This window comes from Notolepis coatsorum (genome assembly GCF_963971535.1).
Source record: "Notolepis coatsorum genome assembly, contig: SUPER_7_unloc_1, whole genome shotgun sequence".
Classification (NCBI taxonomy): Eukaryota; Metazoa; Chordata; class Actinopteri; order Aulopiformes; family Paralepididae; genus Notolepis; species Notolepis coatsorum.
The window spans coordinates 1,288,377-1,303,800 of NW_028174880.1; the positions used below are offsets into that span (position 1 = coordinate 1,288,377).

Consider the following 15,424-nt stretch of genomic DNA (forward strand, 5'->3'; position numbering starts at 1 on the left):
TCTCAGTGGCGAGGAGTAACGTGTGGGAGGCTCACGCTGCCCCCGATACTTCCTGTTTCCGCCGCACCGGCGTCACCCAACCGACCTGTAGGAGTCGCTGTCCACAACGTCCAATCCCCACCCACCGGCTTTCCCACCTCTAACACTTGCCAATTGTGTTCGTATGACGACCGGCCAAGCCGGTAGCAACGCAGAGAGCTGGGCTCGATACCAGCGTCTCCTGCGTTAGTGGCGAGCGCCTTGCCCACTGCGCCACCACGTTGTTTTTTATTTAAAAAAAATTATTTAACACTCCAAAAATTTTAACATGCTTCTCATTTATATATTTATTTATATGTGTTAAAGAAAGGAAAGTGTAGTGCTGGCTGAGCATATTGTTTGTTTGCACTAAGTTAATACTTTGACAAATGTAGCCTATATTTTTCAGTCAGTTCGGTCTTTGTGTGCCAAACATTATTTAAGGCAAACCACTCTAAACCTTTTTTTATATATATATATATTAGGGATGTCCGATATTATCGGCCGATATCGGCATTAAAATGTGATATCGGAAAATATTGGTATTAGAACCTTTATTTACCCAGGAAAGCAAGTAAGAACAAATTCTGATTTAATTTATTGTCAAAAGTATGCATAATGTTGTGTTAACACTTTAAGTGCCGGAAACGTGTTTAGGCGTCTTTCCTAGCCATGCTCAAGTTGCCTAGGACGCCGTAACTCGTCTTTGATATCAATATTTCAAAAATCTGTGATCGGAAACATATTTCCCCTCTGCAGCCTTCACACACAGTTCTGATCTCCTCTCAATCCTCTAGCGGTTCAAGAGCGCCATCTGGTGGCCGATCGGCAGATCGCCCAACAGGAAGTCATGTGGATGAAGTGGTGCTCACCCATATTTCTTCCGGGCACTCGCTATAGGTCCCGGGACTCGAGCTCGACACAATACATAGCGATCCGTTGCCAATAACTCGATAAACAACATGATTTGGACGTATATACTATTATACAACCTGGAAATGGACCGGGTATTTCGACATCCCATAATGGAAAACTGTCTACTCCACGCTGATCGCCCAACGGCCCGAGGAGACTGGGGTGAGTTTTAGCGTGTAATATTACTGTGTTCGATACTAACTGCTATGATGAACATATGACCCACATTAGATGAATGGTATAACGCTGCCCACGGAATTATAAACGCCCCCTCGCCCATCCGGTCAACATCAGATGACGTGTAGTAACTTCCAGAAGTACGTCCAGTTGGAATTTTTTATATCACGCAGATTGCTATCAAACTGTATTTCATCATCAATATAATGCATTTGGGGCTATATATCACGTTCTGGAGAAAGCTGCAGAAATAGATGAAAACATACTTATACTTTAGACCATATTTTAGTATGAATATGTGAATGAAAAAGTTTAACGTTGCTACACCATGAACAATACATATAGGACCTTGAATGGGCCCTAATAATGGCAATCTAGCAATAGAATTTAAAAAGTTATAGCCCTGCAAAGAAGGGGAACTTCTCCATGTTAAATAGAGCTGGCAACGGATGGTATATAATGAATTTAACCTTAGGCAATCAAAGTGTTAAAGAGATATGTAATGGGGGGGGGGGGGGGGGGGGACCCTGCATATATCGGTATCGGTTGATATCAGTATCGGAAATTAAGAGTCGGACAATATCGGTATCGGTAAAAAAGCCAATATCAAGCATCCCTAATATATATATATATATATATATATATATATATATATATATATATATAAAAAAAGGTTTACAGTGGTTTGCCTTAAATAATGTTTGGCACACAAAGACCGAACTGACTGAAAAATATAGGCTACATTTGTCAAAGTATTAACTTAGTGCAAACAAACAATATGCTCAGCCAGCACTAGACTTTCCTTTCTTTAACACATTGTCCGCCATGCATTGTACCCATCCTTGGGCCCAGTCTGCCAGCGCTGTAACCCTATGGAGATGTTTACCTTCTTTGCAGGGCTATAACCTTTTAAATATTATAGCTATATCGACATTACTATGGCCCATTTGTATCTATTGCTATGTCCGCCCACTACAATCACGCGAGCTGTCTAACGCCTGTCCCGTCTCCTTGTGAGTTGCTGTCCCGGAGTGTTGACCGGAGTGTCGGACGTCCCGCGATGAAGGCCGGGAGGATGCGACCCTCTCTGCGCATAGGCGGAGTCTGAACTTGACGCCAGGCGGTGCGACTGCTTGGCGAACTATACCCGCGCGCACGCGCAGCGGGCGCGCGCGATTTTTTTTGACCTTTATTTTATTATTTTAGCGTTTTTACAATGCCCTAACCCCTAATTTTTTATTTTATTTAGGTAGTACAGCAGCACACACACACACTCACACACACAGCACTACGGGGGATCATTTTTAACTGACTTAGGCTCTAATTATTATTATTCATAGAGACTCTCGAGCAATAATAATTATTACAGCCTCCATTTTTCGTGGACGAAAAATATACCAGGCTATAGATATCAATTTTCCCGAAATAACGCTACCTGCCTCGACAAAATTCGTGCATTGGTTATCCAGATACATTAATTATCATCTCAGAATAAGTGGCTTTGTATTGCGCTGCTGCTGCTGGCCGCGCGTTGCCGTTAACCCTTTCACTGCCACACTACAGAAGGTTCGCCTTATAATGTGACATGATTACTACTATAAAATGAATGTATTGTAAAACAAAACATAATAGAATTCAGATTTGTTTCTCACAATTATTATAATGTTATTAAAATAAAAATAATCTTGATTAAAAAAAAAAAAAAAAGCAATTTCACCCCCGGCCACCAGGGGGTGCAATGCACCCCCTGAACCCCCATAAACTCCGCCCATGTCTCTGCGTGCCCTCCTGTCTCCCTGTCTCCGGCGGTCTCGTAGTGGTGACCGGAGTGCTGGACGTCCCGCGATGATGTCGGGGAGGTTGCGACCCTCTCTGCACCGCCCCCCCCCCATCTCCCTGTCTCCGGCTGTCTCGGAGCGCTGACCGGAGTGTTGAACGTCCCGTGATTAAGACGGGGAGGACGCGACCCTCTTTGCGTCGCCCCTGTGCCTCAAATAGATTCGCTATCAGCTCTATCTTTAATCTTTCAAAATGTTCAGTTGCTATCGCTATCAGCTCTATCTTTAATCTTTCAAAATGTTCAGTTGCTATTGCATGCACTCGTCTGTGTTTCACTACACACATGAGTGCATGCTTACCAACTGTTAGTCTGCAACACTACTATCACCGACATCTAAGAAGGGAGATCCCCCCTTGAATGGCCCTTCTAAGGTTTCTCAAGTTTCTTTAATAGTTGTCATACAGAAGTACAGAATACTTTTATACAAAATGCTTCTTACTGTTACGCTCCAGAGACTGTGCAAGACAAGATAAGTATGAAATAAAATAACATAGTATAGCATGTAAATTAGAAGTAAAAAAAATGAGTCACAGTGTTCAGTATAGACATATGTACAATGTTCGATGCAGAATAGACGTAGCTGAGTTACCATATAATATACAATACTATGCAGTGTACTAATATACAATACTATATAGTGCAAGGCAGAAATGGGATGAGGTGCAATTTAGGTACAATTTACAGTAGGTGTACGAGTTGTAGTGCAAATCCTTTATCAATAAATATAAAGTGTGTTTGTGTGATCTAAAGTGTGGAGAGTGGGTGCTGCAGTGTGTTGTTTGTTTAAGTGAGTGTGTGCGTGTGGGTGTGTGTGCTGTGTGCATTTGATGGTTGTTGCATAGTGTTTATTGTTCGTTTAGCAGCCTGATGGCCTGGGGATAGAAGCTTCTTCTGAGTCTTTCTGTGCTCGCCTTAAGACTCCGGTATCGCTTGCCTGACCGCAGCAGTTCAAAGAGGCAGTTGTTCGGGTGGCTGGAGTCCTTGATGATTCTCTTAGCCTTCCCCCTGCATCGCTTGTTGTAAATGTTCTGGAGGGTGGGAAGCCCCCCTCCAATTGTGCGTTCGGCTGAACGTGTCACTCTTTGTAGTCTGCTACGGTCTTGTGCAGTGCTATTCCCAAACCAGGAGGTGATGTTGCCAGTCAGGATGCTCTCTATTGTACATGAGTAGAAGTTCCTAAGGATCTTCTGACTGACTTGGAACTTCCTTAGGCGCCTGAGGAAGTAGAGGCGTTGTCGTGCCTTCTTCACAACACTGTCAATGTGTGTGGTCCATGTCTCTCCTCCACATTGCCTGTGGAGCATTTTTTCCCTATCGTTAGGTTTTAGTGAGTTTTTCCTTACCTTCGCGTGGGGTATGTCTGGGAGTGCTTGCATTTATTCATTTATTTTAAATTTGTTGGACCTTATGGTGTTCTTGTTTTGTTCTTAACTTATTGTTATGTTTCTTCTTGACTTGTTTAAAGAAGACGTGTCCGGCCCATGGGGACATTAACGTGTGTTGTCGGGCCATACAAATAAATTTGATTTGATTTTGATTTGGAGATGTTTACCTTCTTTGCAGGGCTATAACTTTTTAAATTGTATTGCTATATTGACATATTATCTATAACATAACATTATCTATCGTTCAGGATGTGGGAACGTTATACTTTTTCATTCATACATTGTTGTGTTAATACCTTCTAGAATATAAGTATGTTTTTAATCTTTTCTGCTGTAATTCCAAAAACGCTAGTTATAGGCCCTGACGCATATGATAGATTATCGATTGGCGTTTCTTTCCCATACACGCTATATAAAAGAATTCAAATGAAAATGATCGGTATACATTATGCTTCATCATGCGTGGAGGAAAGGGGGGGGGGGTCGTTTATAATTCCTTGATCGTCAGTAAAGGCTTTATGTAGGTTGGGTGGATATATTGATCAGACTGATTGCAAACAAGGAAACGCACAATCGGGTTGAAAATAACGTTAGTGTCCTCTTACCGTGCGCCAATGATACTGGAGGAGAAAGATCCCAATTATTCAACGCCGATCGCCTATATCCATTTCCGGTTTGTATGGCGCAATAAACGCCGAAATCATATTGATAATTGCGTTATGGCAGCGATCCATATGTACTATAGTGTTTGTCAGGAGTCCCGTAGCGAGATGTGACTGCCGGAGGAATTTCCTCGACGCACCGATGACAACATCCGGTTTTGGCGAGTAACTCGCCCGACCATCCACCAGGCAGCGGTATTGAGCCGTTGCAGTCCCATTTAGGGTCCAGCTGCAGCACCGGGGGTGGGTGGATGAATTATGAATGCCATGGCGAAAAAATGAAATATTTATCTCAAAAACACTGTACAGCGATCTTGGCGGTCAACGCATGGCGGGCAATAACGCTGGAAAGCGTTTTTGGCGCCCAATGTGTTAATGGAAAGATTAGTTTTCCGCTTGAAATTAAAGTGCAGTATTTGAAATACAATGAAAGGAATATGGCTGGATTTCTTATCAAAGGGAAAAGTGTCATTGTTATTTAAAATAAATAAATAAACTAACACACACACACACTGTACTGTTTCAAAACAACACTGCTATGTCCATTATATTTTTAAAATACGTACATTATCTGTCTACATTTATTTAGACTAACATTATTTAAATATTGAGTGCAACTGTGGTGGATTAACGTAATTCGGTGAGTTGGAACTATCTGATAACATGCAGTGGAAAAGCGGCAATAGTCCCGGTTGGAGTTAGTAAACACAATTGTATGTTAGCCTTCTTGGATGTTGAATAAACGCATATCATTGTCTTTCAACACCCCGCCTCTCAGACTCCCATTTTCTCCTCTGCTAGCTAGTAGCTACGGTAACATTTCATTCAGCTGTATTAGGGCTGGCGGGCTACCATAGTTAAAGTGCGTTGTACAAACCGTGCTAAGTGCTAACGTTATGGCAAGATGTGTGTAGGCCTATGTAATGTTAACACTTTTAATGCCAGCCACGACATAACACGTGTTAGCAGCCCGCCCCCTGAATGCCCAGCACGACAATTAGCGTGATTTTTTTTATTATTAGCGATTGAATTGTTGGTGAATTCATATTTCACCAACCGAGTCTACCGTTGGGAAACCAGCCCCATCAGGAGCTCAGATGTGGAAAAAAGCGCCCCCTATCGTCTCCCAGATGGTAATGCACCCTTTTGGAATGGACTCAATGAAAATGGATGAGAAAAAAAAATTCCGGAATCCACATTTTACTTCTCACGCATGTAACCGGAGATGATCCCAGTCATTGTGGAGCCTCAGAACAGCGTGGAATATGTGTTTTACAGTATGTAGTAGGGGTGGACGGTATGGTCTAAAATTTATATCACGGTATAATTTGAAGCATAGACGGTAACGGTATATATCACGGTATCAGTGTTTCCGTTAGAATAATCTTTTTTGCCTGATAGGCAGGCTATATAAAGAATGACATCCTCAAGGCATGTAGATTTATAATATTTTAACTTAAAACTAGGTTACTTTTGCGTATAACTCATTATATTCCAAATAAAATAAGTCCAGAGTCCGTGCTGCTCCCATTGCAAACAGCGGGCTGGATGCTGGATTTTGCTAGAAGCATATGTAGCTGCAGAGCCGCAGAGCCAGCGGCGCTTTCAGGTCTGGTCACAGCTTTCAGCCGTTGGGTGGGGGGGCGCTGTTGAGCGGGCCTGTGAGACCTGAAAGCGCCGCTGGCTCTGCGGCTCTGCAGCTGCATGCTATTCGCAAATCCACTGCTGCCGCCGTCCTCCCGTCCTCTCGTTATCATAACACTACACGCAGGCATATCATAATGTTTACAGCAAACTGTAGTTGATCACCAGGTATGTTTTATTAACGTAGAATAATTCATATAAGAAAAACGATAGGGACATCTCTTACCTTTCTCCACTGGTTAAAAATGCCAGGAACTGAAATTGAAACTTGCTGTGCGCCGCGGTGATATGTGTTTATTATGAAATGACAATTGCGTGTTGACAAGCCCACTGCGCGAAGCCTCCTAAATAACTTTTTCCAGTTTGCACATATCTATTATCTATGACTAATTCTATCTATTTTTAGGGGCAAATGCGATTGAAATAGTCACGCTGTGGTTACATGACGTCATTGCTATTTTAGAGCTGCACTACCGGTTACACGGTATAGTCAAAATCCATACCGTAGAGCAAATTAATACCGTTTATACCGTATACCGTTTATACCGTCCACCCCTAGTATGTAGCGTTGGATCAATATCTTTTTGGATACCATCTGATCTCGGGTAAGGAATCTATTTTACCAGTCTTAGGATAATCAGACCTGTTTTCACGGAGATATAAGCTTTTCCCCTATGTGTCATATGGCTGTTTGGCTGTGCGAGCGACCAGGAAATATATCAGATCAGATATCAGCTCGCGGCCCCAGCGTGCATACGTACACATATACTATCGATAATCTAGCGTTTATTTGAAAACGATTCATAAATAGGCAGAAAAATTTGAACGTTTTTTTGTGTATTCTAGAATATTCCGTTTATTATGGAATATTTATATTTTCCTTGAAAACGAGGGCATTTCAAGATGCTATAAAACGGAAATGAACCGATAAAAAAACAATCCGCTTCGACAATGTTGACTGGAAAATGAGTCATTGATAAGCGACGGGCAGATTAGACACATAGCATTGAAGTGGATGGTGGGCATTCAAGCACTAAATCGTGCGCCCCCTGCTGGGCACTGAAAGTGTTAATGGCTATGTTTTTAAAGTGGTAATGAAGATTGATTTATAATATATTGCGCTTGCTATTTCCACACTAGCACCTGCTGTTGCTGCCAGCTGAGCAGCCAGCGCGTCACCTCTCCCGGCTCCGTGACAAATGAAGATATATTTTTTTGCTCATCCCGTGAACCAAACAATACACACACGGCCCGAACCGGGGAGGTCGTGCCGAACGGTGTACGGTTCGAATACGTACCGTTCCACCCCTAGTTACTGGTAATCAATCCATCAGAAACTACCCCCCCCCCGACTCTTTTCATGCATTCATGATGGAACATAATACCGATCATATGCATTTGAATTTTTAACTGTAGCGTGTGTAGGGACGAAACGCCAATGGATTTTGCGTTTTTAGCGTTGTGGCTTATAAATAGCCTCACAGGAATTATCCCAGATCATTCCGAAATAAGACTCATATTCACCACGGTATAAAACGGGAACGTATGGATGGAAAAAATATAAATAATTTGCATATTGAATGGAAGGTTCTTACTGTCAAATGACCCATAGCTATAATATAAAATATAGATTTAGCTCTACAAACAACGTGACGCACAGTGAAAGTGTGTAATGGAAAGCTGGCCTAGCTACAGCGGGGTCCGTCTAATGGCTGGCACTGAAAGTGTCAAGTAAAAACAAAATCATGTTAACACATTGAGTGCCAGCCACGAGAAATCTCGTTATTTCATGCCATGCGTTGAGTGCCAGGGATGAGAAATCTCGTTATTGAATCGTTGTTGCTTTTATTAGCGATATCCATAAATGTTTCATCAATCTAGCCTCACGTCAAGTCAAGAGTTTTATTTGTCACGGCATACAAGTATACAGTGAAATGGGGGGGGGGGTCTTGCCCGCAAAGATTGTGCAATAATACAATAATAAGAATCCAATAGGATGAGAATAAGACATTTGTGCAATAATACAAGTAATAAGATAAAGACATATCAGGTATATGTACATGAAGTTTACAAAAAGCATGGTAAGACATGCTAGGTCCTGCGATAGTGCAATACACTGTTAGCTACGGATGAGGCACGTTATCATTGGGACCGTCTATGAGCTCGAACAGGGAAAATACCGCCCCCTATCGTCTCCCGGATGGTAATGCACCCATTGGATTGGACTCAATGGAAATGCATGGGGGGGGGGAAAAACCCCGGAATCCACATTTTACTTCTCAGGCATGTAACCAGAGATGATTGGATTCAGTGTGGACCCTCAGAGTAGCGTGGATTATCTGTTTCGAGTACCTAACGTTGGATCAATAAACGCGATCGATATTTGGAATGGCGATCAGGAATTGGAATAATCATTTTGCAGAACATCTGATGTGAGGTAAGGAATCTATGTTACCAGTCTTGGGGTAATCAGATGTATTTTTCACATATATCTCAACGTGTCCCCTGTGTGTGTGCAGCGTTAGCGCCTGGCAGGGCATAGATAATCGATTTTTCAGCCCGCTTCTCTAGCGTGCATAAGTACACATATACTATCGATAATCTAGCATTTATTTGAAAAAGATTCACAAATCAGCCGGAAAATGACAACGTGTTGTGTGTATTCCAGTAAATAGCTATTATCACAGGATTTTTTTTCCCCAAGTAACTTCCAAAAAATTTACTGATGAAAAAACAATCCGTTTCGTACATGTTGACTGCAAGCAAGTCATTGATAAGCGACGGGCGCATTGATGAGTAATCAAATAGTTCCCAGTGACTATCGAATAGTAATTTTGTGAGTTTTGCCTCCATCCCTACAATGCATAATACAAAAACAATATAGACACAGAAACCATAGAAACGTGTGAAATGTGTCTGGGGCACAGAAGCTAAAAGCAGATTTTCCTAATTCAGGGCAAACATCCTAACGTTAACATAAATAGTATGTAGCTCATCATAACATTAACATAAATAGTAGTGTAGCTCATCCTAACGTTAACATAGTCTGTGTGTGTGTCTGTGTGTTTGTGTGTGCGTGTGAGTGTCTTTCTGTGTGTGTGTCTGACTGTGTTGAGGATCTTGCCCAAAATATGTAAATAAAGTACTTATCGATGCTAGGTATGTCCGATATTATCGGCCTACTGATATTATCGGCCGATATCGGCATTAAAATGTGATATCGCAAAATATCGGTATCGGTTTAAATTTTTTTTAAAGAAAATTACCCAGGCAAGCAAGTAAGAACAAATTCTGATTGGATTTATTGTCAAAAGTATGCATACTGTTGTGTTAATTCCACAACAAGAGATATGTAATGTTAATTACCTGAAATTATTCCATTTTGGGGGGGGGGGAACCCTGCATATATCGGTATCAGTTGATATCGGTATCGGAAATTAAGAGTTGGACAATATCGGTATAAGTAAAAAAGCCAACATCGAGCATCCCTAATCGATGCCGATGTGTGTGTGTGTGTGTGTGTGTGTGTGTGTGTGTGTGTGTGTGTGCGGGGGTGTGTGTGTGCACTCACAGTCTGATCTGCTGGGTGAGGATATATCCTGTGTACTCTTTGATATTAGGAGTATAGAACACAGTCTGGCCGACAGCCAGAGCCTTGGCTGAGATGTGCTCCGAGGAGTTGAAACGCAACACGTAGAACGGACATGATACCGGTCCAAACACCTCGAACACCTGAGAGAGAGAGAGAGAAAGAGGGAGAGAGTTACACCTCGAACACCTGAGAGAGAGAGAGAGAGAGAGAGAGAGAGAGAGTTACACCTCAAACACCTGAGAGAGAGAGAGAGTTACACCTCAAACACCTGAGAGAGAGAGAGTTACACCTCAAACACCTGAGAGAGAGAGTTACACCTCAAACACCTGAGAGAGAGAGTTACACCTCAAACACCTGAGAGAGAGTTACACCTCAAACACCTGAGAGAGAGTTACACCTCAAACACCTGAGAGAGAGAGTTACACCTCAAACACCTGAGAGAGAGTTACACCTCAAACACCTGAGAGAGAGAGTTACACCTCAAACACCTGAGAGAGAGTTACACCTCAAACACCTGAGAGAGAGTTACACCTCAAACACCTGAGAGAGAGAGTTACACCTCAAACACCTGAGAGAGAGAGTTACACCTCAAACACCTGAGAGAGAGAGAGTTACACCTCAAACACCTGAGAGAGAGAGAGAGTTACACCTCAAACACCTGAGAGAGAGAGAGAGTTACACCTCAAACACCTGAGAGAGAGAGAGTTACACCTCAAACACCTGAGAGAGAGAGTTACACCTCAAACACCTGAGAGAGAGAGTTACACCTCAAACACCTGAGAGAGAGAGTTACACCTCAAACACCTGAGAGAGAGAGTTACACCTCAAACACCTGAGAGAGAGAGAGTTACACCTCAAACACCTGAGAGAGAGAGAGTTACACCTCAAACACCTGAGAGAGAGAGAGTTACACCTCAAACACCTGAGAGAGAGAGTTACACCTCAAACACCTGAGAGAGAGAGTTACACCTCAAACACCTGAGAGAGAGAGAGAGTTACACCTCAAACACCTGAGAGAGAGAGAGTTACACCTCAAACACCTGAGAGAGAGTTACACCTCAAACACCTGAGAGAGAGAGTTACACCTCAAACACCTGAGAGAGAGAGAGAGTTACACCTCAAACACCTGAGAGAGAGAGTTACACCTCAAACACCTGAGAGAGAGAGAGTTACACCTCAAACACCTGAGAGAGAGAGTTACACCTCAAACACCTGAGAGAGAGTTACACCTCAAACACCTGAGAGAGAGAGAGAGTTACACCTCAAACACCTGAGAGAGAGAGTTACACCTCAAACACCTGAGAGAGAGAGTTACACCTCAAACACCTGAGAGAGAGAGAGAGTTACACCTCAAACACCTGAGAGAGAGAGAGTTACACCTCAAACACCTGAGAGAGAGAATTACACCTCAAACACCTGAGAGAGAGTTACACCTCAAACACCTGAGAGAGAGTTACACCTCAAACACCTGAGAGAGAGAGAGAGTTACACCTCAAACACCTGAGAGAGAGAGTTACACCTCAAACACCTGAGAGAGAGAGTTACACCTCAAACACCTGAGAGAGAGAGAGTTACACCTCAAACACCTGAGAGAGAGAGAGTTACACCTCAAACACCCGAGAGAGAGTTACACCTCAAACACCTGAGAGAGAGAGAGAGAGAGTTACACCTCAAACACCTGAGAGAGAGTTACACCTCAAACACCTGAGAGAGTTACACCTCAAACACCTGAGAGAGAGAGTTACACCTCAAACACCTGAGAGAGAGAGTTGCAATGAGAATCCGCGCTAACGATAACTTTTCCGATATTCCCTCAATCAGAACACAACAAGGGGTATTATTGACAGACTCAAATAAGATTAATGACACCTTCAGAGCATTTTACTCACAACTATATAGTTCAGAAGTCAATTCTGATCAATCTAAATTTGAAATGTTTACCAGCTAGGCTTAAACTATCGAGGAGGAGGAGGCCGGGGGATTGGGGGATCAATCACTCTTGTAGAACTTAAAGAAGCAATCACTGAGATGCAGAGCGGCAAAGCACCCGGCTGGGATCGAATACTTAATGTTGTGGGACCCATTGTTACTAGGGATGATTAATGAACACTCCATTGAACAAGGGGGATTTTCGAGGGATGTAAATATGGCTCTCATCTCTCTACTACTCAAGAAGGACAAGGACCAAAACGACTGTGGCAGCTATAGGCCCCTAAGTCTTCTGGGTGCCGACCTTAAAATATTTGCCAAAGTCCTGGCCCGCCGTCTACAAAAGTATATGACGGTGCTGCTACACTGTGATCAAACCGGCTTTATTCAGGGACGCTTAGCCGCAGATAACCTTAGAAGATTATTGTATGTAATTGACAACAGTTAAGGACAATATAACTCCGGCCACAGTTCCGTCTTTGGATGCCATGAAGGCCTTCGATAGACTAGAATGGTCATATCTATGGACGGTACTGGAGGCTATGGGACTTGGGAAAGAAATGTATACATATGATTAAAGTGCTTTACGCTTCCCCATCAGCATTAATAATGACATGCAAAATATGCTCCCCTCTCTTTCCGGTCTCTAGGTCATCTAGACAGGGTTGTTCTCTGAGTCGCGGACTTTTCACGCTTTCCCTCTAACCATTAGCCCAATTTATAAGACAAACAGAAGAAATCGTCCCTATAACAATCAAAGATACCCCACACGAAATTGCTCTTTATGCGGACGACTTACAAATTTGTATGCAGGACCCCTCCCAATCGGCCACAAATTTACTCAGGATAATTGACGAATTCGGTAAACTATCAGGCTTCAAAATCAATTGGCACAAATCAGCTTGTTTACCTCTGAATGAATTGGCCAGAACAGTGCAACTACCGGCCGACATCCCCATAGTCGAACATTTTAAATACCGAGGCATCGAAATGTCCCCCACCCTGAGTCAGACATAACTTTACAGGCACTTATAACAAAATACTTCAATAGATGGTCGAGCCTTCCCAACTCACTACAAACCCGAGCATCCATAATAAAAATGAACGCGCTGCCCAGGATAAACTTCGTTAGCTCAATGCTCCCCGGCCCTTACCCCCTCCAATCGACCACTGGCGCAAGATACAAGCTATGGTAATTTGGAACAAACGACCGCAAATCAAAAGAACCACCACTCAACGTAGGAAATAAGACGGGGGTTTAGCAATCCCCGATTTAAAATTATATTTCTGGTCCTTCTCATTGAGACCCCCGATAAGCTGGTTTGATCCCAAAACTGCCGTGTCGTGCCCTAGAGGAAGCAGCAGTCTATCCACAAAGATTAAAAGATATAGTATACTCCCAACACCCCGATTACAAACTGTCAAAAACAATATGGTCCCATCATCTCCCATGTGATTCAAACATGGCGTAACGCACACAGAGGTCTTGTACCATCAAGTGCCCGTGGCACCTCGACTCTCCAATATTTCATAACCAACTATAACGTGTTGGGCATAAACCCATGAACAACCCACAGCGGGAAAGGAAGGGAGTCCACACCCTGGGGGATGTTTATGATAAAAGACCGGTATTCGCTAGGGATGGGTACCTTTCACATTTGAACCGATACCGATACCTGTGAATCGATACCGGTACCCAACGGTACCTTTTTTCGGTACTTTAGTCTCAAGAAATTTTATTTACCTACCTCAGTCGTAAAAAAAAATCCAAACTTCAAATAACTACAATTTCGACAGTTTTTCGGCTTGTCATTGCTCCGACTGCTTTGTTGTTGAATCAAGTCAAATCCTAGGTAAGCATATATTGTGCGTGTGAACGTTGACATGAAAAAAAAAGGATTTTTTTTTTAAATTTTTTTAATTAAAAAAAATAAAATAAAAATAGGTTTCTCACTTGATTCGATACTCGGTAGTACCGACGTGTTTCGGTTCGGTGCCTCAAAAGTACCGAATTCGGTACCCATCCCTAGTATTCGCACATTTCAAGACCTAAGAGATTTTTATGGCCTCCCCGGCGTGTCCGTTTACTTCTACTTACAGCTAAGGGCGGCGTTCAGGGCGCATGGGGTCCCGTGGGCTCAAACGCTACCTCCTCAGGGCGCATGGGGTCCCGTGGGCTCAAACGCTACCTCCTCAGGGCACATGGGGTTCCGTGGGCTCAAACGCTACCTCCTCGGGGCACATGGGGTTCCGTGGGCTCAAACGCTACCTCCTCAGGGCACATGGGGTTCCGTGGGCTCAAACGCTACCTCCTCAGGGCACATGGGGTTCCGTGGGCTCAAACGCTACCTCCTCAGGGCGCATGGGGTCCCGTGGGCTCAAACGCTACCTCCTCAGGGCGCATGGGGTCCCGTGGGCTCAAACGCTACCTCCTCAGGGCGCATGGGGTCCCGTGGGCTCAAACGCTACCTCCTCAGGGGGCACATGGGGTCCCGTGGGCTCAAACGCTACCGCCACAGCCTTTTTTTAAGCTCAGAGACGGAACAACCACAAGGGGGTTTTGTTTCAGATTTCTATACACTCTTAATCAAATCCACATACAAAAACACATCACTAGATATAGTGTGGCGAGAGAGGACATCCCAGAATTAGACCCAGAGTTTGACTGCGATGATATTTTGGACTAATGTCACATTGGCTTCCCGTAACCCTAATCGCCAGCAAATATATTTTTATTATATTCATAGGACGTATCTCACACCTAGGAAACTATGGGGTTGGTGGCCGACTCTCGGTGCACTCTGAGGGCCACCGGCACTTATATGCACATGTTTTGGGAACGCCCACCGGTGGCTCGCTTTTGGAAAATCTATAACAACTAAACTTTCAAACACATGTACCCTGACAATTCCACTTGCAGCAGCAACACTGGTCCTAAATGATATATCGCTACTGCCGGCCTCCACACAGCAGAAAAGAATCATACCGGCGGGCGTTACAGACAGCAGCCAAGAAATGGATAGCCGTGAGGTGGAAACAACCTGAGAAACTCACAACGACCAATTGGTCTCTAACCCTTTTGGATTTCATTTACGTGGAGATCTCCACTGCTCGGGTGATAGGGGTTGGGGTGATAGGGGTTGGGGTGATAGGGGCCTGGGTGATAGGGGTGGGGGTGATAGGGGCCTGGGTGATAGGGGTGGGGCAGTCCAACAGTGAACTATGGGGCCTCAGCGGCCGAGAAAGTAAAGGCCATGATCTA

General features: G+C 43.6%; 1 protein-coding gene across 1 annotated transcript in view; it reads right to left on the minus strand.

Annotated features, from left to right (window-relative positions):
* naf1 (nuclear assembly factor 1 homolog) overlaps window positions 1–15,424 on the minus strand; it is a 40,203-nt gene that overhangs the window by 10,223 nt on the left and 14,556 nt on the right. The window contains exon 7 of the mRNA XM_084338283.1: window positions 10,213–10,373. Within this exon, the coding sequence (XP_084194409.1) occupies window positions 10,213–10,373 (161 nt within the window). The remainder of the gene's footprint in view (window positions 1–10,212; window positions 10,374–15,424) is intronic.